Source organism: Sinocyclocheilus rhinocerous, unplaced genomic scaffold (assembly GCF_001515625.1).
Source record: "Sinocyclocheilus rhinocerous isolate Xijiao unplaced genomic scaffold, SAMN03320098_v1.1 scaffold576, whole genome shotgun sequence".
NCBI classification, from domain to species: Eukaryota; Metazoa; Chordata; class Actinopteri; order Cypriniformes; family Cyprinidae; genus Sinocyclocheilus; species Sinocyclocheilus rhinocerous.
This window is the reverse complement of record NW_015662167.1, coordinates 1013032-1034205: the sequence shown is the minus strand read 5'-3', so window position 1 is coordinate 1034205 and position 21174 is coordinate 1013032. Positions and strand designations below refer to the sequence as shown.

At 35.9% G+C, this 21174-nt stretch overlaps 3 protein-coding genes across 4 annotated transcripts in view; all 3 read right to left on the bottom strand.

Annotated features, from left to right (window-relative positions):
- The window catches only part of LOC107727768 (GTP-binding protein REM 1-like), a 10113-nt gene extending 2159 nt beyond the window's left edge, over window positions 1-7954 (bottom strand). The window contains exons 1-4 of one of the 2 annotated variants that reach the window (XM_016537756.1): window positions 7628-7954; window positions 5516-5862; window positions 2947-3029; window positions 1341-1548 (exon numbers count right to left, since the gene is read on the bottom strand). In XM_016537756.1, coding sequence (XP_016393242.1) covers window positions 1341-1548; window positions 2947-3029; window positions 5516-5843 — 619 coding nt within the window. In that variant the 5' untranslated portion in view covers window positions 5844-5862; window positions 7628-7954. The other variant, XM_016537757.1, reaches the window with a different exon arrangement.
- A 1693-nt stretch (window positions 7955-9647) lies between these two features.
- On the bottom strand, window positions 9648-14588 carry LOC107727766 (uncharacterized protein C20orf96-like). The gene is made up of 10 exons (XM_016537754.1): window positions 14553-14588; window positions 14250-14370; window positions 14029-14156; window positions 13773-13931; window positions 13544-13643; window positions 12710-12867; window positions 12447-12548; window positions 12250-12336; window positions 12005-12126; window positions 9648-9708 (listed from the first exon to the last, which is right to left on the bottom strand). The coding sequence occupies exons 1-10, from the start codon at window positions 14586-14588 to the stop codon at window positions 9648-9650; spliced, it is 1074 nt and encodes a 357-aa protein (XP_016393240.1).
- Window positions 14589-15181: 593 nt separating this feature from the next.
- Window positions 15182-19924, bottom strand: LOC107727769 (purine nucleoside phosphorylase-like). The gene is made up of 6 exons (XM_016537758.1): window positions 19478-19924; window positions 19014-19177; window positions 18532-18635; window positions 17427-17602; window positions 17139-17329; window positions 15182-15860 (listed from the first exon to the last, which is right to left on the bottom strand). Exons 1-6 carry the CDS (start codon window positions 19498-19500, stop codon window positions 15643-15645), a joined length of 876 nt encoding a protein of 291 aa, XP_016393244.1. The 5' UTR covers window positions 19501-19924; the 3' UTR covers window positions 15182-15642.
- Window positions 19925-21174: the final 1250 nt, after the last annotated feature.

Sequence of the window (21174 nt, the reverse complement as noted above, 5' to 3'; positions counted from 1 at the left end):
ACAGGCTGTGAGACAGAAGCGCCAGACTGTCCTTGCAAAGTTGGAACTGCCCCACTTTATAGAACAGCCTTTGAGCACAGACCCATTGTATGCTACTCTGCAGGTTCAGGAAACAGTCCTCCATAAAATGCGTCACACATGGCGGGCTTGAGTGAGCGGAGGCCGGCGGCCTTGAGAAAGGCGCGGCTGGCGGGCGAAAAAGGAAAAATTGAAATCGCATCATATGACCCCTTTAAAAGCTGTTCGTGCATACAGAAGATCCTTAAAGTCGCAAAGATTAAAGTCTCAAACCCAAAGAGATATTCTTTATAAAAGTGAACGCTCAGCCACGCCTTCCTAAAACGGCTCGTTTAAACAACCCCACATGTCTATGTCACGATGTGGGAAGATTTGCATAACGCCGCCCAAATGTTCACGCAAAGAAAGAAGGCGTAACTTTTATTCTCGCTGTAGTATTGTTACCGCCGCCGCCATGTCGTGGAAGCACTGTGTGTTTCTTTTGCGAAAGCCAAATTACTTTGTTTGGTCTTCCAAAAGAGGACACAACTAGAAATCAGTGGTTAAGTTTTATTTACAACACTGTTCCAGAACAGTACAACCCAAATATTCTAGTGTGTGCAGCGCATTTTACGGAGGAAAGTTTCCTGAACCTGGTAAGGGGCGTAAAATTTCCGTCACACACTTGAGGAATTCGGCCAATCACAACGCACTAGATAGCTGGCCAATCAGAGCACACCGCACTTTTCAGATCGATGAGCTTTGTAAAAATCAACGCGTTTCAGAAAGGCTGAATAGCATAGAGGAGCAACAATAATGTACAGTATGTGGAAAATAATGTGTTTTTTGAAACTTAAACCGCGTTTACGTCATATGACCCCTTTAAAAATACACTAAACAGTAATATTGAGCAATATTATTAGAATTTAAATGAACTTTTCTATTTCAGTATATTAAAATGCAATTCATTCCTGTGATGGCAAAGCTGAATTACTCCAGTCTTCAGTGTCACATGATCCTTAAAAAATCATTCTAATATGCTGATTTGGTGCTCAAGAAACATTTCTTATTATTATCAAAGTGAAAACACTTTTGATGCTTAACATTTTTTTGGAAACAGTGACACATTTTATTCAGGATTCTTCGATGAATAGAAAGAATAGCATTTATTTGAAATAGAAATCTTTTGTAACATTATGTCATTTTTGATCTAAAAATGATCAAATTTCTTCAAATTCTTTCATTAAAATCTTTCCTTATACCGAACGAAACTTTTAATGGTAGTGTATAACATCCCACTATGATCTGTCTGTGGGAATGATACAAATCAAAACTCTTCTCACCTTCCACTGCCACCTCTCGAGATCGCACTAAGTCACTTTTGTTGCCCACAAGGATGATGGGAATGTTTTCAGCCTGCCGGATGCGACGCAACTGGATTCGTAACTCCGATGCACTCTCAAAGCTGCTGCGGTCAGTGATGGAGTAAACGATGATGTAAGCATTGCCCACCTGCATGCAGTAATCCTGCACCCACTTCTCATCTTCCTCCTTGGGCATAAAAAAAGTAGCTAAACATTTTAAAGGAATACTTTACAAAAAAATTTAAGTTAATTGTTTACTCAACCTCATGTAGTTAAAAAAAAACTTAACTTTCTTTCTTTAATGGAACACAAATAAGTGACAAACAAGATATTTTTACTGAAGAAATTATTCTTTTTTTTTCAAAACAATCACAAGGCTTTCAAGCTTCAAAAACAAAAGTATCATAATAGTAGTCCATACTCACGTCATATTTTCTACACTAACGATGTAAATGTGTAAATGTAGTAAACGATGTAGTAACAATGCTAAAGGTTTGGGGTCAGTACTTTTTAAAAATAAAGCAAGGATGCATATCAGCAAGGATGCATTAAATTGATCGAAAACAACAGTAAAGACTTTTATAATGTTACAAAAGTTCATATATGCCCCCCCTCCCCCTCCAAAAAAGCTGCACAACTTTTTCAATGAACATAAGAACTTCTTATGATAATAATACCCTTCTTTAGCACCAAATCAACAGATTAGAATGATTTCTGAAGGATCATGTGACACTAAAGACTGGAGTAATGGATGCTGAAAATGTAGCATTGCATCACAGGAATACATTTTTAATTTTTTTAAAAATATATTACAATAGAAGACAATTACTTTAAATTGTAATAATATTTCACAATATTACTGTTTTTACTGTAATTTTAATCAAATAAATGCAGCCTTGGTGAGCATAAGAGATTCTTTAAAAAAAAAAAACTTTTTTTTAAATTATTTTTTTTATCTTTTGAATAGTCAGGGCACTCGTATTATACTTTCATGTTGCTTTTTGTTGTCATTTTGTAGTCCTCATTCCTTATATAAGGAAAAAATGGCCAGGATGTTATTCAAAAATTTGAGGTGAACAACAAACAACCGAAAGCTGTGTCACGAAAAAAGTTGTGCATTGTAAGACCCTGTATACGTACCCCCTGTAATCTGTAAGTACTGAATAATTTATCTCTGTAAACAATTCTTGAGACCAGAAAGGCCTTGTTGCCAGACAGACCTCACAGAGGAGAGTCATCGATAGCGGTGTAATTAGGCCCCAGAATGATCAGTGTACTTGGCTGTGTGGTCAGCAGCAGGGGCCAGCTGTATGTTGCATGCTTGCTCACTGCAGGGCATCGCTCAATGGAGTTTAGCCACTGGCAGCAAGTGGCCACGTTTTTTCCACAGCACTGCACAAAGGGCATTGTGGCCCTGTAGGTGAGACTTGTGTCGGCAAAGCACAGACTCGTGGCTGGCAGACAGACACAAGCAACCCCCTGAAGACCACATGCCTTCAGATTTTCCTTTATTTACATTCGGTAATTCAACGAGTAGGTTACTGAGGCGAATATGTTGAGACATTAATGTATGATGTTTGCATACCTGTTTTTCTGTTTCCCATGTGTCCATCACAACTAGGGTCGTCTCCTCCCCATCGACCGTGAGGGTTCTCTCATATGTATCCTCTATAGAAACATGCACACTACTTTCAGTTGATTGGGCACAAAACATCAATGACATCAATCTGACATCCAAAACAGCATTGCCATGTAAGGATAGATGCTACAAACAACTAGGTCAATGACACTGACACTCATTTTTTGTCCTATCTATTAATTTACTCAAAATACTTAAATCAATCAATTAAACTTAAGCTCATCTATTCTATATTGCTCATGTTTTTAATTTCTGCATTAACATTAACAATTAAATTAATTTTATTTATTTTGTGGCAGACAAAGTCACAATAAAGATTTAATAATAAAGAAATAGACTTATTATAAAATTCTTAAAAAGAAAACTTTAACTTCAAGTAATTTGGCATAATCTACTATTTAAATGTGTGTTTTTAGCTATAAAAGTTTATAAAAGCATTTCACTGCATATTAATAAATAAAACTTTTGGTCAACAAATCAAAGACATGTGACCCAACCAACAAGCAGAAAAAAATATTACATTAAAAACTAAAAAACAACAACAACATAAATTACCCCTGATGAGACTTCCCAAAAACATACCTTTTACCTTGAAATACATTTTTTTAAAATATATAAACATTTTCTTGGAAATTATAGATTTAAGTGTGTGCACAATGTATTAGGAAATTATATTATATTATTGCTTTTTAAAGTAATGTTTTACTTTAAAAAGTAATAAAGATATTTACTTTATCAGGAACTGACCAAACTGTTAAAAAACAACATTTTTGCTGCTTTTAATCTGTGATACATTTGAACAGTGCTTTATTACAATAACAAGCGTGAAAAATGCATGTGAAGTGGAAGAGTGGAAAGATCACTGAGCCGTGTCTGATAAACTGATCGCGTAGCTAGTTTGACAAGAAGTTAAAACACACTTTGCTCCAGTCTAGGTTGATACTGACCTTGTCTCATTTTTCCAGTTTCCACATTTACTCTATGTCACTTTTCAAGACCTCTACAAGATATATAGCACTTAAGGACAAACTTGGCCATGAAACATGTGAATTCACGATAAAGAATAACAGTGTTCTTAATCAACTTCAATGCTTCATGTCAGCTAACATCTAAATGTTAAGACCAAATCTAAAATATAATCCAGACATGCCCTACAGTAGAGTGTCCTCAACTGCCTAGGAGATCTATCTATCTATCGTTTTTGAGGAATTTTTTACTAATACTTTTGAACTTTCATTTCATTCATTAAATAATCCTGAAAAACACACATATTGAGAAGTTTTTTAAACATTGATTATAATGTGAAATGTTTCTTGAGCACAAATATTAGAATATTAGAATGATTTCTGAAGAATGACACTGTAGACTGGAGTAACGGCTGCTGAAAATTCAACTTTGCCATCACAGGAATAAATTCCATTTTAAAATACATTCAATTGGAAAACATTTTAAACTGTAATAATATTTCACACTCTTAATGAACCCTTGGTAAGCATAGAAGATTTTCCAAAAACAGTAAAATCATTCATCTAAATGCATAAAGGAGATTTAAAAATATTAAAAAACGCTTTTATTTAGCATGCAGAAGTGTAGCCATCTAATATGTCTCCACTGATACAAGAATCAATATACACACATCAGTCTGTCAATGACATGATTATTTACAGGATAATGTTCTGCTCAGGTCAAAGCCAACAACAGCCGAGACATAAGGTCATATGCTGTTAGACAAAAAACAACATGTAGGTCAACAGATTGCCACTCACAGACACTCATTTACTGCTTTGATAAAGGCATTTTGCATAGTTCAGTGCATTAGGGAGACACATAAATCTGTGTGCTTAATATTTAAGCCAATTTAAACTGGTAGGTTTATACATAGGTCTTTGATGGACCAGTTTCGTGTCAGTCAAAATTTTGTGTGTCAGTCGTGTCAGGATTGTCTGATTTGTCTCACACCTTTGGAACACCAAAGATGGACAGGACTGGACAAATGGGACAGACCACCCAATGGTGCTGACTTTAAATCAGTCATGTGCTGTCCGGTTATAAGTAATGACCATATTTCGGCAAAATAAAGTGAAATGATTCTACATTTATAGTACAAAAATATAATGTTTTATTTGCTGCAAAGTTTAAAATCTGTGCTTAAAGGAATAAAACAGGCAACAATGCTCTAGATAACAGCTGCAAATCAATGTACTGTATGTACTGTTTGCTCTGACCAATGTATTAATCAATATCACCATACAATTAATGTTTCAGGATCAATCTTGACACGTGACAATTTGAGAGTGCAATCAATCAGGCAGACCTAACAGTTTAGTCAAGGTTATTTTAGGCCCTACAATGCCATGAGTTTTACAGTAGTGTAGCAATGCTATATTTACTGTTAAACAATAACATTCAGTTGACTGAACCGAACAGAATGAATCAACTGAATCAACTCAACTGATCTGATACGTAGACATGAACAAATATCCACAAAAGCCATAATATATTTTGGATTTTATACCTCCAATGTGTTTGTGGGCATCCTTTTCTTGTATTCCAGCAAAAATGTTTGCAAGGCTTGACTTCCCCACGCCGTGATCCCCCAACAAAACCACGCGATAAAGACACTCGGCTCCAGAGCTGTCCGACTCTGAGTCTGAAGACCAGTTGGCCCGTGAGTGGATGCTCTTGTCTCCGGGGTGGTACGAGGCTGATTGGGCGAGCGGAGGGTGATAGGGGTCAGTGGATGGGTCTCTTTCTCCCTTGCCTCCTTGACGAGAGGAGGGGATGGGAGTACTCGCTCTTCTCCTCAGTGGTTCCTTTCCCTCTTTCTGTGTGTTGAGTGTCATCTTATAAGCATAGATATGCCTGAACAAAAAAAAGTGACAGGAAAACAAACAGTATGAGCATATTTTGTTACAATTACCCTGTAGTTAATGCAATACTGTCGAATAGTCTTGATTCACTGCATATGCATCATACACAACTAGTAAAAAAAACTTCTTGAGGTGCATCCTGAGATGCTTTTTTTAGGAGTCACTTGTTGACTGCTTCTGCTTTATTATCCAGTTAAAAAATTTAATGCTGATTTCTTTACAAATTTTGTAAAGACCTTATGCACTGTTTATATGTGTTTACATAAATAATTTTGAGCATTGGATACTTAAATCATTAGAAACATAAAAATGTGTAAACTTTGTAACTGGTAGCACTGAAGAGACCGGGGCTAGTTGTCACACTTTTTATTCCAGTGAATATTTGGTTTATTTTTATTTAAGTCAATTTCGGTATGCCTACACATAAATACAGCAAATATTTATAACTTAAAACTTAAAATAGTTATAATACTTAATATACTTTTGGATTCGAAAAAAAAAAGAAATTTGTCAACTGTATGCATGTATGACATTTAAAACATGTGACAACTTGCCCCATTCTAAGAACAAAATGTAAATTTTCTCTTGTGTTAATATATGCCACTGTGGTTTTGTGTTCACTTGTTTACTAGGCAAAATGCTAGTTTAAAGGCAGAGTAAGTGATTTTTCAAAAACACTTTAGAAAACTGATTCGGGCCGAATCGCAAAACTTAACGTAGTAGAATAAAGCAGGGTGAGGCTGAAAGCCGTCGAAGCGAAATGAGGCCGTTGAACGAGCGCGACACACGCCTCGAAAGCAGCGGAGCTTTTATTATGCCACAGTCGACCGCTTCCGCTCCTTCCGGTCGTGCGTATGTGGGGAAAAAAAACAGCGCTGTTTTATCATACTAGATACATTTGAAAGTTCTGTTATTATGCTACTCTGTGTGGTCTTTATGCGTTTTATTAGACAGGTGACATATTAAAGCGTCTTTGGTGTTTCCATGTTTTCTACAAAACAAAACCGGAAATCAAGGGTGTATGACGTCATTGGCAGGCGCCACAATGACACTATGGACACGCTCCGTGTCTCTAGTTAAAATTGCTTATTTCTCTGGATTTAAACATTCTTCGAAACATTTGGGATAATGCAAGTACACAAGTCAGCAAAATATACAACACTGTTCTAGTGGTTTTTGGATATTTTAATAAAAAAATCTTACATATTGTGCCTTTAAGTGAACTAGTGTTTGACACGAAACCACTGAGAGCGAAAAACAAGCATTTGTCTATTTGGACTTCTTACTCTAAACATTATAGATGCTGAAATCTTTGTGACAACTAGCCCCAGTGTCCTCTGCATATTCATGCATTTGATCATATTTCATGCATTAATAACAAAACAGCTGAACAACAAATCAGACATATTCCTACAAAAACATCTTGAGAAAGTGAAGTGTACTCACAAACATGTCCGTAAAAGAACGTTTTAAAGCATACAGGTTCTCATCAAGCCGCAGAATGAAGTTTGAAGCTATTGGTAGTGAATCAATCAGTTTGCGCGCAGTGGAGTTTGATGTACCGGCTGCAGGGAAATGCTACACCGCTGCAGTCATAGCAACAGCCCAGCGAGTTCCACAACGCTTTTAAAAATTGAAGAGCGGAATGAAGCATTTCTCTCAATCTCCCGCGCTGTCTGTCACGGCCTCATCTCACCCGTACCGCGCGCAAGGAAGGAAAAACATCTGCGAGTTCACATCTGTGACCTTTCACTCACCTTTATCTCACCACAAGCAAGTTTTAGCAGTCCCAAGCGCGACTTCTCAGTTCATCCTTCCACTTGAAGACTTCGAGCGTCAGCCCTCAGATCTGGATCGGTGTGAAGTTGCATATATCGTGTCTTTGTGATTAAACACAGGTGGGCTCCTGTTGCCAACTCAGCTCGAGCTCAGAAACCTGCTTTCTGTTTATGTTACTCACATGATCCGTAAACACAGCTCAACGAATGGGCCCTCAACTTTAAGTCTCGTGGGTCCTCGTTGAGCGTCTTTCAACATCATCCAGGGCCACGAAATGTTATAATGTGCCTTTTTAGCACCGTCCCACTCCATCCCCATGACGTCGTCGATGGTCTGTCATTTCCTGCTTAAAGCTGAGCTGAGATATCATGTTATCAGGAGGTTCTCATTAGTCCAGCTGCTTTGATGTAAAACGCATCTTGATTTAATGATGTCATCACTGGGAAATCATGCAATGCAAAACCACACACATTGCATTTATTTTTCTTTAGAGAAAAAACATCCACAGCTGTTTCTTTTCTTGGTGCTTATGCAATTGGATAATGAATGTTGCAATTTTATTGCATCTGTTTAGTATTTTTGTTTCTAAAATAAGTTTTATTTATTGGAAAAAAGCATCCCAGCACCGAATACACATGGAAAAAAGAGCTCAGAATCCTTGCAACAGTGAAATAGAGGAAATAAGGTTTATCCCCTGCTTAGATCTCGCTGTTGTTTTTTTTTTACCAGGAATTTTTAATTCTCTGAGGCTCAACTGAATCTTTTCCAAATGAAACAGCAAAAGTAATCAAACCAGTCGCCCATACACTGGGGTGCTGAAATCCATAACTGTTTACAGAGCAAGACTTGTTCCCACACTTTGGTCAATTACATCAATGTCACAAAACTACTGTTTCACAGTTTGCAAAATGGCTTTGAAATGCCCCACTTGCAAGGTAAATGGAGTCATATATAGTCATAAAATGAAGCACACATACTTGGAGGATTGACTTTAAAGTGTCATTAACTGCAATAACATTTGCTTGCTGACTGGTTCCAAACTTCAACATTGTGGTCCTCCGACATGGGAACATGGACCGATTATGAGCATCTTCTGCAAAAATTTAAGCTGCAATTGCATTTTTATGTGCTTTGCAAACAATACAAAGTACTGTGAAAAATGTTATAATACACCCTGTATTATAATTACATTATAAATGTCTTTACTGTAACTTCTGATCAGTTTATTGTATCCTTGCTGGATAAAGTACTAAATGTCTTTCAATCAATCAATCAAATCAATAAAAATAATTTAAAAAAAATCTTACTGACCCCAAACTTTTGAACAGTGATGTATGGCAAAGTCTTAAAATGTACAACATATATATGTGTACACACAGTATTTTATTGTGACACTTAAGACTGGAGTAATGTTTGCTGAAAATTCAATTTTGGCAGCACAGGAATAAATTACATTTTGAAACATTATTAAAACAGAAAACAGTTTTAAATTACTTTTAAATGGTAATATTTCACAATATAAATATTTTTTTTTTACTGTATTTTAGATCAAATATATGGCCTTGGTGAGCACAAGAGGCTTCTTTCAAAAATGTCTGAATGTTAGTATATTTACAATGAGACTATTGTAGGTATGCTAATATAAAAAGTCTGGCTTTTAAAGAGGTATTTTGTTACTACTTACCAAATAAAAGTGGTCATTTAACATATGCAGCTTAGTTTGTGAAACATAAAAATACATGTATGCAGTTGCATGTCTAAAAGCACATCAGTAAATCATGGCATTTGCACTAGAGTGCAATATATTGTGTTTTTAGAAAAAAAAAGAGATGATAAAGCCTATAAAACAAACTGAAAGCAAAGACAAATAAAGAAAAGAAGATTTGTACAATTGTTTGACTGAGTAAAATGATTTAATGAAGTGGCTTCATTGATTTTCGTCAGTAATATATAGCAGCTCAAGGGAAGACTCAAAAAGGTAATTCCTTCAGCACAAGGCTACACAGGGAGCAAATCCATTTGGGGTACATTGAGATGGACGTCCATATCTGGAGTACACCTAAAATACAGAAAACACAGTGACAGTAACTGTATACAGCCATTATATGACCTTAAAGGGATAGTTCACCCAAAAATGAAAATGTAGTCATTTACTCTCCCCCATGTTGCTGCAAACCAAATGAAGATATTCAGAAGAACGTTTTTTGCCCATACAATGAATGTCAATAGGGTCCAAAACTATGGACAATGGACAAAAAATACTTCTTTCGTGTTCCATAGAATAAATTCATACAGGTTTGGAATGACAAATCATGACAGAATCTTCATTTTTTTGGTGCAAAGATCATGTAAATCAGGAGGACTCCTTACAGGACATCTGCCCTTAAACATGGTCACCACAGCCTGAGACAGTTTGTTTAAGACAGGAAACATGAGAACTTTCTCTGCTGGGGCTCAGTACATCTGCAGATACTAAAGCCACGTCTCTGTCACGAGCGAAGCAGGAAATCCCAGATCTGTTTATCATTATCTCCATTTAATGGAAACCTTTATAACTTGGTGCTCAGTGTGACATGATATGTGAACACAGTGAATGTTTTTTTGCTTGTTTTCCACGTTCTTTGTCCCCTAGGGCAAAACACTTACGGACCGAAGGTCCATATGAATAAATCTTATCTGTGATAATAACAGCTCCCATGGGTGGCAAGAGGTTGTGCATGCACTCGCAGGACCTTGGAATAAAGTGTCCGATTGTTTTGGAGATAATACCGATTGTCATGGAGAGGAAAATGACATGCTGTTTTGGAACAGACTGTTGGGAAATGTGAAACCTTCATTAACCTTTAATGGGTGCCAGGGATTCCATGAATGCACAGCAATCTCTTGTTCTTCATTTATCTTTAAGATGGCCTTTGGAGTCTTTTCCAAAACTGTGTAATATAACACCATCTCCAACAGCTCAATGCTTTTTCCAAACCAAGCATTTGTTTGAAAGTAGATAGGGTACTTTTTCCTCTAGTTTACTGTATCTGATTCGCAACGTTCCACTCCAATCTCCAAAAAAGCTTAATGGGTTAGTGAACATGTTGCTTATCATACAAATTTGCATGGTCGTTCACCCAAAAATGAAAATTCAGCCATCTTTTACTTACTCTCATGTCATTTCCAATATGGTCACAAATTATTTCAACAACATAGGAGTGTTATTAATGACGTCAAACGAAAGTGGTGGAGATCCTGATGACTACTGTACTGTACACTCAAATCTTAGTAATGACGAAACTTGCCACCATAGGTTAATGATGCTTTTAGGAAATGAACCATGATTTTGTTCTGTAGAACAAAAAAGAAGGTATTTTGAAAAATGTCTGTGTTTTTTTTTTTTTTACTTTATACAATGAAAGTCAAGGGGTCTAATTTGGTTTGGAACCCTATTGTCTTTAAAGGGGTCATATGATGCGATTTCAATTTTTCCTTTCTCTTTGGAGTGTTACAAGCTCTTGGTGCATAAAGAAGATCTGTAAAGTTGCAAAGACTAAAGTCTCAAATCCAAAGAGATATTCTTTATAAAAGTTAAAAGTCAACCACACCTACCTAAAACGGCATGCCTAGAGCTGATCCGTGCTGGTTGCTGAGGAAATACATCAACTTTGCGCTGTGGCTCGCCGGATCGGCTTTCACTGTGGACGAAGCGGAGTCCAGCCCGGGGTCGTCACATGTGTTTGCCGCAAGCCCGCTGGACGCTCCTTCGTCGAATCCGCCGGCGGCCTAGAGTGAACGGCGGCCGGCGGACCTCCAATAATGTGTTTTTTGAACCTTAAACCGCACAAACACATTTCATTACACCAAATACACAAAATAATGTTCTTTTTAGCAACATCATATGACCCCTTTAAATGGACAAAAACAGTTGCGACTTCCTTTAGAATTTCTTCTTTTGCAAGGAAGTCTTACAGGCTTGGAACAACATGATGATTGACTAAATAATGCCAGAATTTTCATTTTCAGGTGAACTATTTCTTTAAATTGTTTCTCAATGCATTAAATGAGCATCTTATCTCATATTGGAAGTTAAATTCTCATGGGCTGTGTGCTGTCAGTATGTTTGAGAAGGCTCTTGAAAGTGAATTTCTCTAAGTGTTGCTGTTCTATATCTGTTTATGGGAGGGGTCGGGTCATACTAACACTGTTAGACATTTCGAGGGGTTTGTTGAACTTCCTTTCAAGTGGCCAATTTTGTGAGAACGTTTCTCTGCAACTGCAATTATTGTATAACTTGGGAATGCTTCAGCTGAAGAGCTGTTTGTGATAAAGAAGCTGTTTGCCTCAATAACTTAATGTCCTCATCCACTTACTTGTCTGATTTCAGGAAAACATCTGGAAAGATCTCTCTCCTGATGTTTTTTGGTCTTGATAGTTGCAGTTCCTGAATACTCTTCCTTAGCTCTTCATTCTTTCGCTCAATCTCCATTATCAACTTAAAAAAATATACAGTAAATTAAATTTACAATGCAAATAAATGTAGTATTTTAAAATATTCATTCCACTTTAATACTCAATAATAAACTTTAATGTATACTTTTAAATAAGAAATAACTACCTTTTTCTGTTTATGAATCTCTTCCCTCATTGTATCGTTCTGTGAGGCCATCAGTTTGACAATAGGAGGGATGTGGGAAGCATGTTTCTGAAAATCAAACCATAATCACATTTTTTTTAATGATGCTCCGGAAGTACAAAATGATCTCCATTTAAAATAACATAAATCTAAAAATCAACACAGAAGAGCTTCTTTACCTCAACAACAGCAGACAGCACATCTTTTTCTCTTTGGCACTGGTGTCTCTCCAAATTGACCATTTCTTTCTTAAAAAACAGATTCAAATCTTCTTGCTCTTTCTGTCAATTATAAAGGGGGCAAATACAATGTTATTGCACACTGAAGTGTTCTTATGGGAGCTGGAACCACGTGTTTTTTTAATAAGTAAAGGATTTTCCTGGATATAACTTTGATTACTTTTTACTCAGTAATCCAGCAATAAGTCCTGCTCATATTTTACCTGCTGCATCTCTTTCAGTCTGTCCAGCTTTCTTTCCATGTCTGCAATCTGCAAAGCCTTGACTGGGAACTCCATATCTTTGTATGTCTTCAGTCTGCGGAGCTCTTTCTGAGCCTCTACCACCTTCGCTTTTAGCACATCCAACTGCTTCTGCAAACCTACATTTATCAGATGAAGTCAGCTGAAATTTGTTGCTGCAGTTTGGGGTTGTTTGTTTTTGCTTTACCAATAACAGCCATTGCAGAAACAACACTATATTGCCAAAAGAATGTGGATACCCAAACATGTGGACCTCTGGGAGGTTAGAGGTATTATCATGCTAGAACAGAAGAGGGCCTCATTCTACATTAAATGTTTTAGCCTGTTTGATTTTATGCACCTGCTTTGATATACACTACAGTTCTGGGATCAGTACAATTAAAAATAATAATAATAATAATAATAATCATCATCATAAAATAATGCTTTTATTCAGCAAGGATGCATTGCATTGATCAAAAAAGAAGGTATTTTTATTTCAAATAAATGCTGTTATTTGAACTTCCTATTTATCAAAGAATCCTGAAAAAAACTATATTATGGTTTCCACAAAAAATATAAAGCAGAAACTGTTTTCAAGTTTTATTTTCAGTGTTTCTTGAGCACCAAACCAGCATATTAAAAAGATTTCTGAAGGATCATGTGACACTGAAAACTGGAGTAATGACTGCTGAAAATTCAGCTTTGCTGTCACAAGAATAAATTACGTTCTAAAATATATGAACATTTTTGACTGTGTAGTGTACATATTGCATTTGACAATGATGAAAACTAACTGATGAACTATAAACTAACCACTGAGATGTGTCTGTGATGCTTCCTTTATATCTCTCAGCTCTGCTTTGGCACTTTTAATAAGACTGTCATTCCATCGTTTCAAAGATACCGTTGATCTCTAGAAAGAACATAAAAGATCACGTTTGACTGGTTAGGGATATTCAATACTTGCACAATTTTGAAAAGGTTTGAGTTCAGTGCACAATGTGTACGGTAGGATCTAAAGATGTGATACAATTTCTCTCACCTTCTTTTGCTCTGTCTGGATGAGTAGTTCATTGGTTCTGGCGAATGAGCTTCTGTCCGTATCCATTATGTTTCTGGCCATCTGCAGGTTCCTCTCTTGAAGCTGTTCACAGAGCTCCTCCAGGTCTTTTATTGCTTCTTTCCTGGATTTGATGAGTAACTACAACAGATTGCAGCTGTTGACATGGCATATACACCAAACTAAGCACAAGTGAACTATTAAAGTCTGCTTTCCTTCTTTATAGTACTGTACACACCATCAGTTCTTTGATGTTGTATTTCGTCTTTGAGGTGACCTGGTCCTGTTCCACTTTTTCAGCCGTCCTTCTTGAAGGGAATTTGAGGAGTGTTGTGAAATCATTGTGGACATGAGATTGAGATTTTCCTTTTCATAAAGCAGAGATTACAAAAGAATTCATAAAGACAGATATGCCTCACTACAGTAGAAGCTTTGATCCAGACATACCCATGTTTACACCTGATTTTTCAGTCGGAGATGGTCTGATTTCTCCTTTGTTAGATGATATGCCTGCTTTATGATGAGGAGTTGCCCAGAGCAGAGGTTTAGGTATTGTATTTCGCTCCCATTTTCTGTAATCCTTGAAAAATATTTGTAAGTTTTTAGTCTACCTGCAGCTGTATTACTTTACAGAAAGCAATAGGCTACTCATACATGAAAGAATAAATGGGGGTGTGTACTGCAAACCTTTTCATTATGCCAAAAAATGCCAGACCACTACATTGACATTACAATACATTACCAGAACACAGTCAGTCATACCACGGAATTAAATTTATGCATATCTTGACCTGCCATGTTGTTTTCTTCTTCAGAGCCGTCGACATCAAATTTACCGACAGTTCCAACATTTCACAAGTTTGCCATAGCAACCGGAGAAACACGCCTGGTACAGCGCACTTCGGCTGCCATCTAGTGGACATACTGAGCATGCGCAAAACTGCGCTGTACTATTATTATTATGTGGCCTAACAGTAAAGAGCATGTATTTATGAACTTCTATAAATCCCTATATATTCTATGTGATTGTAGCAAAATTGAGTGTATAAAGAATTCAGTTGTGAAATCTCCCAATTCTTGTCAAAATTCCACTTTTGTTATTATTACATTTTTCCCTGTCATCTGTAAAAACACACTAGGCCTACTGTTCTTTTTTTTTATTTAATGGGAAATTAATAAGTTTAATTAATGGGTTTGTATTGTCTATTTTTTTAACCCTCTCTAAATACATAAATAAAAACTTTTATGATGTTGTAATGGAAATGATTTACAATATACTTGTTTTCGAAATAGCCTACACTTTAATTGCTGACATTTCTGCATTATAGATAAGATGCATGTTTATAGAAGAGAAGGTTATACAAACAGGTCTATATTTAGTAGCACATTTACAACGCAAACAGTAAATATAAAATGTATTATAAATAGCATAAGAATGATTCAAATATCCAACTTTATCGTCAACATATTAACATTGGGAATTATATTACTTTGTATAATGAACAGCATTGCATATTTTGTTCTGCATAAAAAAGGTGGGATTAATATTATGAAATCATCAATATACAAATGCATATACAGCCTTCACAGCACAAAAAAAGACTAACATTTAATGAATAACATATGGAATAGCCCAGTGTTTTAAGTTTGTTGTTATGGCACCATCAAACTAGATCATATTTTGGATCACTGCAAATAGTAAAATCTTAACATTTAAATATTTAAAATGTGTTATTGAAACAGATGCTCTGTAATTGCATTGAAAAGTATAAAGAAACGGAAAACATGATCATAGTATATCTGCAGATTTTCCTGGATGAGGTTTTGATTGGCAGTTCCAGTGTTGATGACATCACGCCGTGTTGTTGTTGATGTCCATGCGGCTGATGAGCTCTGTGACCAGCACCTGCAGCGTCTCCGAGCGCATTTTGCTCACTTCCAGCACAGCTTCATGATTGACAGACTCATTGTCCTCATAGCTTTTTACCACTTTGTTAGTGATGAGGGAGAGACCAAAGACCCTCATGCCACAATGACTGGCGACCAACACTTCTGGTGCGGTACTCATTCCTTTAAAGGCAAGTTAGACATAAATTTAAAATAAATGCATAATTATGACAATATAACAATATGACTTACTATTTCTATACAATACACAGGTGTGTATTAACATAGCAATTAGGCCAAAATGGCCTACTGGCTTATTATATGGCTACTTAACAACTATAAATGCACTTGGAATATTGATTTAAGTTTAAGAAATTATTCTATTATGTATATAGGGACCAATTCTCACTATTAACTAGTTGCTAATTAGCATGCATATTATTAACATATTGGCTGTTTATTAGTACTGATAAAGCATGTAAACACATACTCTGCATGACCATATTCTACATCCCTAAATACCTAAACTTAACAACTACCTTTCTAACTATTAATAAGCAGCAAATTATGAGTTTATTGAGGCAAAAGTCATAGTTAATGGCTTGTTAATAGCAAGAATTGGACCTTAAAATAAAGTGTGTGACCAAAAATTCTATTATGACTATGATATAAACCTATAATGTCACAGAGTGATACAAGAAATTTGAAACTAACACAGCTGTGCAGGAAATCAGATGCCCGGCACAGCGGCCGATTGTACAGTTTAACGGTCATTACAGAAAAATATGAGTCTGTTGAATGCAGTGACTGACCAATCAGAACCAAGTATTCCAGAGAGACGTGTAATAGAGGAGCTCATTCATCAGGCAGTGAAATGACCTGATATTCAGTACTTTCAGGGGCATTAAAACATGAAAAATAAAAACAAAAACTAGGGATGCATGATATATTGGTTATAAAGTCAATATTAGATTATTATAATTCATTGGCAACAATCGATATTGGATATTTAATTGTGCATGCTAATTATCTCTATTTTTACATTTATTAAAACACTAAAATTTTAATAATGTAATAAAATGTAATCATCAGTCAATCTCAATATATGAAATAAATCAACTGACTATATACAATAGAATGTTATTATATTAACTGTATAAATTCTGGTAGCAACTGACTTCAATATGTTTTTGTTTTTTTTCCATACTATGGAAGTCAACGGCTACCAGCAACTGATTGTTCTTCAAAATATCTTATTTTGTGCTCAACAGAAGAAAGAAACTCACGTAGGTTTGGAACAACCAAAGGTTGAGTAAATGATGACAATTTTAATTTTTGGGTGAACCATCTCTTTAGGTGAAGTTGTTGCTAATTTACATCATCAGTCAAAGTGAAAAGCAATTTACAGATTTGGATTAGATACGAATTGTATTGATTTTCCTAAACGAGACACCAGCTTACCAACTGCATCCACTCCCAGTTTGTGCAGAAGGCCGGCCTCAGCTATGCTCTCAAAGTTGGGTCCTCCCACCATGCAGTAGACGCCTTCTTGGACATACTGAGAGACGCCTATGCTCTTACAGATGTCGAACGCCATCTTCCGTAGGCTTTTGTCATAAACCCCAGACATGGGTGGAAATCGAGGACCAAACCTTGACAGCAACAGATAAATGATTACATTCCTTGTACTGGTGATTCTAATGAATGAACGCTTTCTTAACTCACTTCAACATGTACATTGATACTCACTTATCATCATTAGGGCCACTGAGTGGGTTAAATCCAGCAAGTCCAGGGAAGTTAATGTGGTCACGTATGATCATAATATCACCACAGTTATAACTGTCCGCTAATGACCCTGCAGCATTAGTGACAATCAAGGTTTCGACACCCAGTAGCTTGAACACTCTTACTGGAAAAGTGACCTGAGGAACACAAGTGCAAATTCTGTCAATTCATTTTCAACATCCAGTACCTTTGTAATGAACTTGCAAAAGCTTGCGGGTGTACTGTACAGGGATACCTCCAATAAGCCATTTTAATCTAACCCTGTCTTATATAAACCACACAAAAGTTTCACTGAATAGTTCATTGTGCTCTGATTACAGCATGTGACTCAAATCAGCATGACCAGGATGGAGTGAATATACTGTGCGGGCATCCAAAAAGAAAAAATCTCCTTATTCTATCATTCTATCATTCTAGACTGCAGAATGACACAGCATGAATAGAACAGTGTTTTGGAGTCACTTTTGGAATGCATTTGTGACACATGATGAAACTATCAAGATACACATTTTGTATTATCCCGAGCCATTATGCAACTAAAGCTTGATGGGACATTAAAATAAGTTAGTTCAAGAAAGATGCAAACTTACCAAGATGAACTGAAGTGAAAATTGTTAAAAATGTACAATATCGTTGAAAAGTTTAGGGTCAAGATGTTTTTTAAAGAAATTAATAGAGTACTTTTATTCACATTAAAATGATTAAAAGTGATAGTAAAACATACAAAGTAGCAGCATTACTGCTTAATAATAATAAAAATAAGCAATATTTCTTGAGCATCAAGAATAATTCATATTAGATATTAGCATATTAGAATAATTTCTAAAGGATCATGTGACACTTAAGACTGGAGTAATGGCTGCTGAAAATTCAGTTTTGTATAACAGAAATAAATGTTACAATATATTAAAATAGAAAAATTGTTATTTCAAATGGTAATAATATTTCACAATATTACTGTTTCTACTGTATTTTTGATCAAATAAACACAGCTTTGGTGAACATAAGAGACTTTTCCCAAAACAATAAAACATCTACAGCATAAATTTGAACAACAATTTCAAACCTTGCTTAGTGAGTGTCCCTCATACATGTGGAATCGGCCCTGCATGCACACGCAGGTCTTCCCTTTGAGCTCTCCAAAAACCAGCCTTCCAGCATGACCCTTCACTGTTTCAATACACACAACACACACAAGCATTACTACATACAACATAACAACATAACCACAAAAATGTTTTTAGAATTTTGTTTCCATCCATTTAACATCATAATAATGCCAACATTATTCAAGTTTCAACTTAATTTTCTTTCTCACTAATTTAATAAAAAATGGTGCAATGAATCTGCTAGCTGTAATTTTGTCACTTTAAAATTTAAGGCACCATTTAAACTAAAATCCTCGATTTCTGCAGGCTAAACGTTTAACAGTGTAACGAGCTAGCACGATATAACAGTTTTAGCTAATACTTTGTCTTTATGCTTTTTGCAAATGAACAAAAACCACTGATGCAAATACATTGTTGCATGCTCTGAGCTGCATCTTACCTGTGCTCTGAGGAAAGCCAGGGATGTCAGAGTATTTGAAAGAGTCTTGGCATTTGAGCGCATCTGCCAGCATTCCCAGTCCAGAGCCGCAGATGATGGCTACTTTTGGTCTGTGTTGTGTCTGGGACAGCAGCCAGTCTGCAGTTCTCTGATAGTCCTCATGGCTGGTGATGAGAAAAGAAAAATCTTTATTAAACTAAAAGCCTGACTTATTATATCCCTGACTGTTCCATTTCAGGTCTATTGTGACTATTAAAAAGTATTATATTGGCATTATTGATTAAAAATGGCAAATACCCCTTTGCTTAACCAGAATCATGTTTTATACAATAAAATGTCATACAATATCCAACATTTAACAGAGCTAAACTTTACATTTTTGACAAAAAGTAGTTATGTATGCTATTTTCCTTCATACACACAAATCTATATATTTTCAACCTTAAGATGGAAAGAAAACTTACCAGATTTGATCTTTACTATGCATGTTAGTGTTGTGTGTTCGTCTTGAAGAACGTTTTCAACTGAAGAGTGATCCTGGATTTTAGCAGTGTGTGAATGAGAGAGCAGCCCTCTCCATTTAAGTAAACCCAATGCCTGACCTCACTAACACACACAAATGCTCTGATTGGTTACAACTCAGTATTATAGTTTAGTCATGCCTAATGAAATGTTTTGTAATTTGTAGGTGTGTCTGGGTTTAAATATCAGATGCAAGCAAAACTTTCAATCAGATTTGGGGGATGTAAGATTTTAAAACCTAACCACATAAGAATATCTGGCACTCATATCAGTAGAGATTTTTTTTTCCTTCAGTGTATTTACATAATGTTTTTGCCTGTGAATGCATGGCAAATTTAACTGTTCACAAGGGAAGTTTTTTTTTTTGGACAGAATCAATCATAAGACCAGAAATCATCAATTGGGAAGTTAGCAGAAATGAATAACAAAACAAGATCAACATGTGACTATAGATAAACTAGACACATTAATTTCCTTCTGCATTTGTTTCCTAGTTGAATTTTCTGATGTATGCTAAAATAGATGATCAGTATTCTTACTTTTCAATAAAAGTTTAATGCAGAATTTACATGTACAATTAGGCCCGCTTAATGCAGCTCAAAAAGTGTGTATAGATCCAGCATGCAGTATTAGATCTGTCAATGGGTCGAACTCGAGTTCTGCCACAGGATCGGTAACATGTGAGGCCCATTACCAGAGGTGCAGACTCCAAACCAAATCCAAAGCACGGGACCAGAAAAAATTTAATTTGGGGACCTCACAAGATTTGTCTGATTGCAAGCAATTTTCTACTTTTAGATGCAGACCCAAAGGCTTGAAAAAACATTTCATATGTATAATGCAACTTCACTTCTCTAGACATTACTATTATTAAGTGTAATGCATTTCACACAGTGGTTGACCCAGCTTCTCGTTGGTGTGCATAGAATTGCCCTCGACCGAAATAAAACGCTGATACACCACTTGTTTCCCACACATTCTTCACTTTTAGAATCAGCATCTGAAAGACAAAAAAAACTGAAAACACAGCAATCATTTGAACTTATATAATGTACAATCTGAAGGTCATTATGACAAAACAAACACAGAATCACATGGGTGTAACACACATGGGTGTATTTTTCTTGCTTATTATATGACTACTTAACAAATAAATAAACATGAATAAGTACATAAATAAATGCACTTGGAATATTGAATCAAGTTTTAGAAAATTCAAGATATGTGAAACTAACACAGCTGTGTAGGAGATCAGTTGCCTGGCACAGCGGTTAATTATACAGTTTAACGGTCATTACAGAAAAATATTTGTCTGTGGAATGCAGTGATTGACCAATCAGAACCAAGTATTCCAGAGAGCCATGTAATAAAGGAGCTCATTCATCAGGCAGTGAAATAACCTACAATTTAGCACTTTTAAAGGGGCCATATGATGTTGCTAAAAAGAACATTATTTTGTGTATTTGGTGTAATGAAATGTGTTTATAGCTTGTAACACTCCAAAGAGAAAGGAAACATTGAAATAGCATCATATGACCCCTTTAAGGATATTTAAATTAGTGCTGTCAAACGATTAATCACGATAAATCGTATCCAAAATAAAAGTTTTTGTTTACATAATATATGTGTGTGTACTGTG

Coding starts and splice junctions, on each gene's coding strand:
- LOC107727769 (XM_016537758.1), bottom strand. CDS start 19,500: ATGCATAGTAAAGATCAAATCTG. Junction 17,603..18,531: donor AGGGACACTCACTAAGCAAG/GTTTGAAATTGT, acceptor TGTGTTCCTCAG/GTCACTTTTCCAGTAAGAGT. Junction 15,861..17,138: donor ACTGGGAGTGGATGCAGTTG/GTAAGCTGGTGT, acceptor TTGCCTTTAAAG/GAATGAGTACCGCACCAGAA.
- LOC107727766 (XM_016537754.1), bottom strand. CDS start 14,588: ATGGCAGGTCAAGATATGCATAAATTTAATTCCGTG. Junction 12,868..13,543: donor ATCACAGACACATCTCAGTG/GTTAGTTTATAG, acceptor TGATAAATGTAG/GTTTGCAGAAGCAGTTGGAT. Junction 12,549..12,709: donor GACTGAAAGAGATGCAGCAG/GTAAAATATGAG, acceptor TATAATTGACAG/AAAGAGCAAGAAGATTTGAA.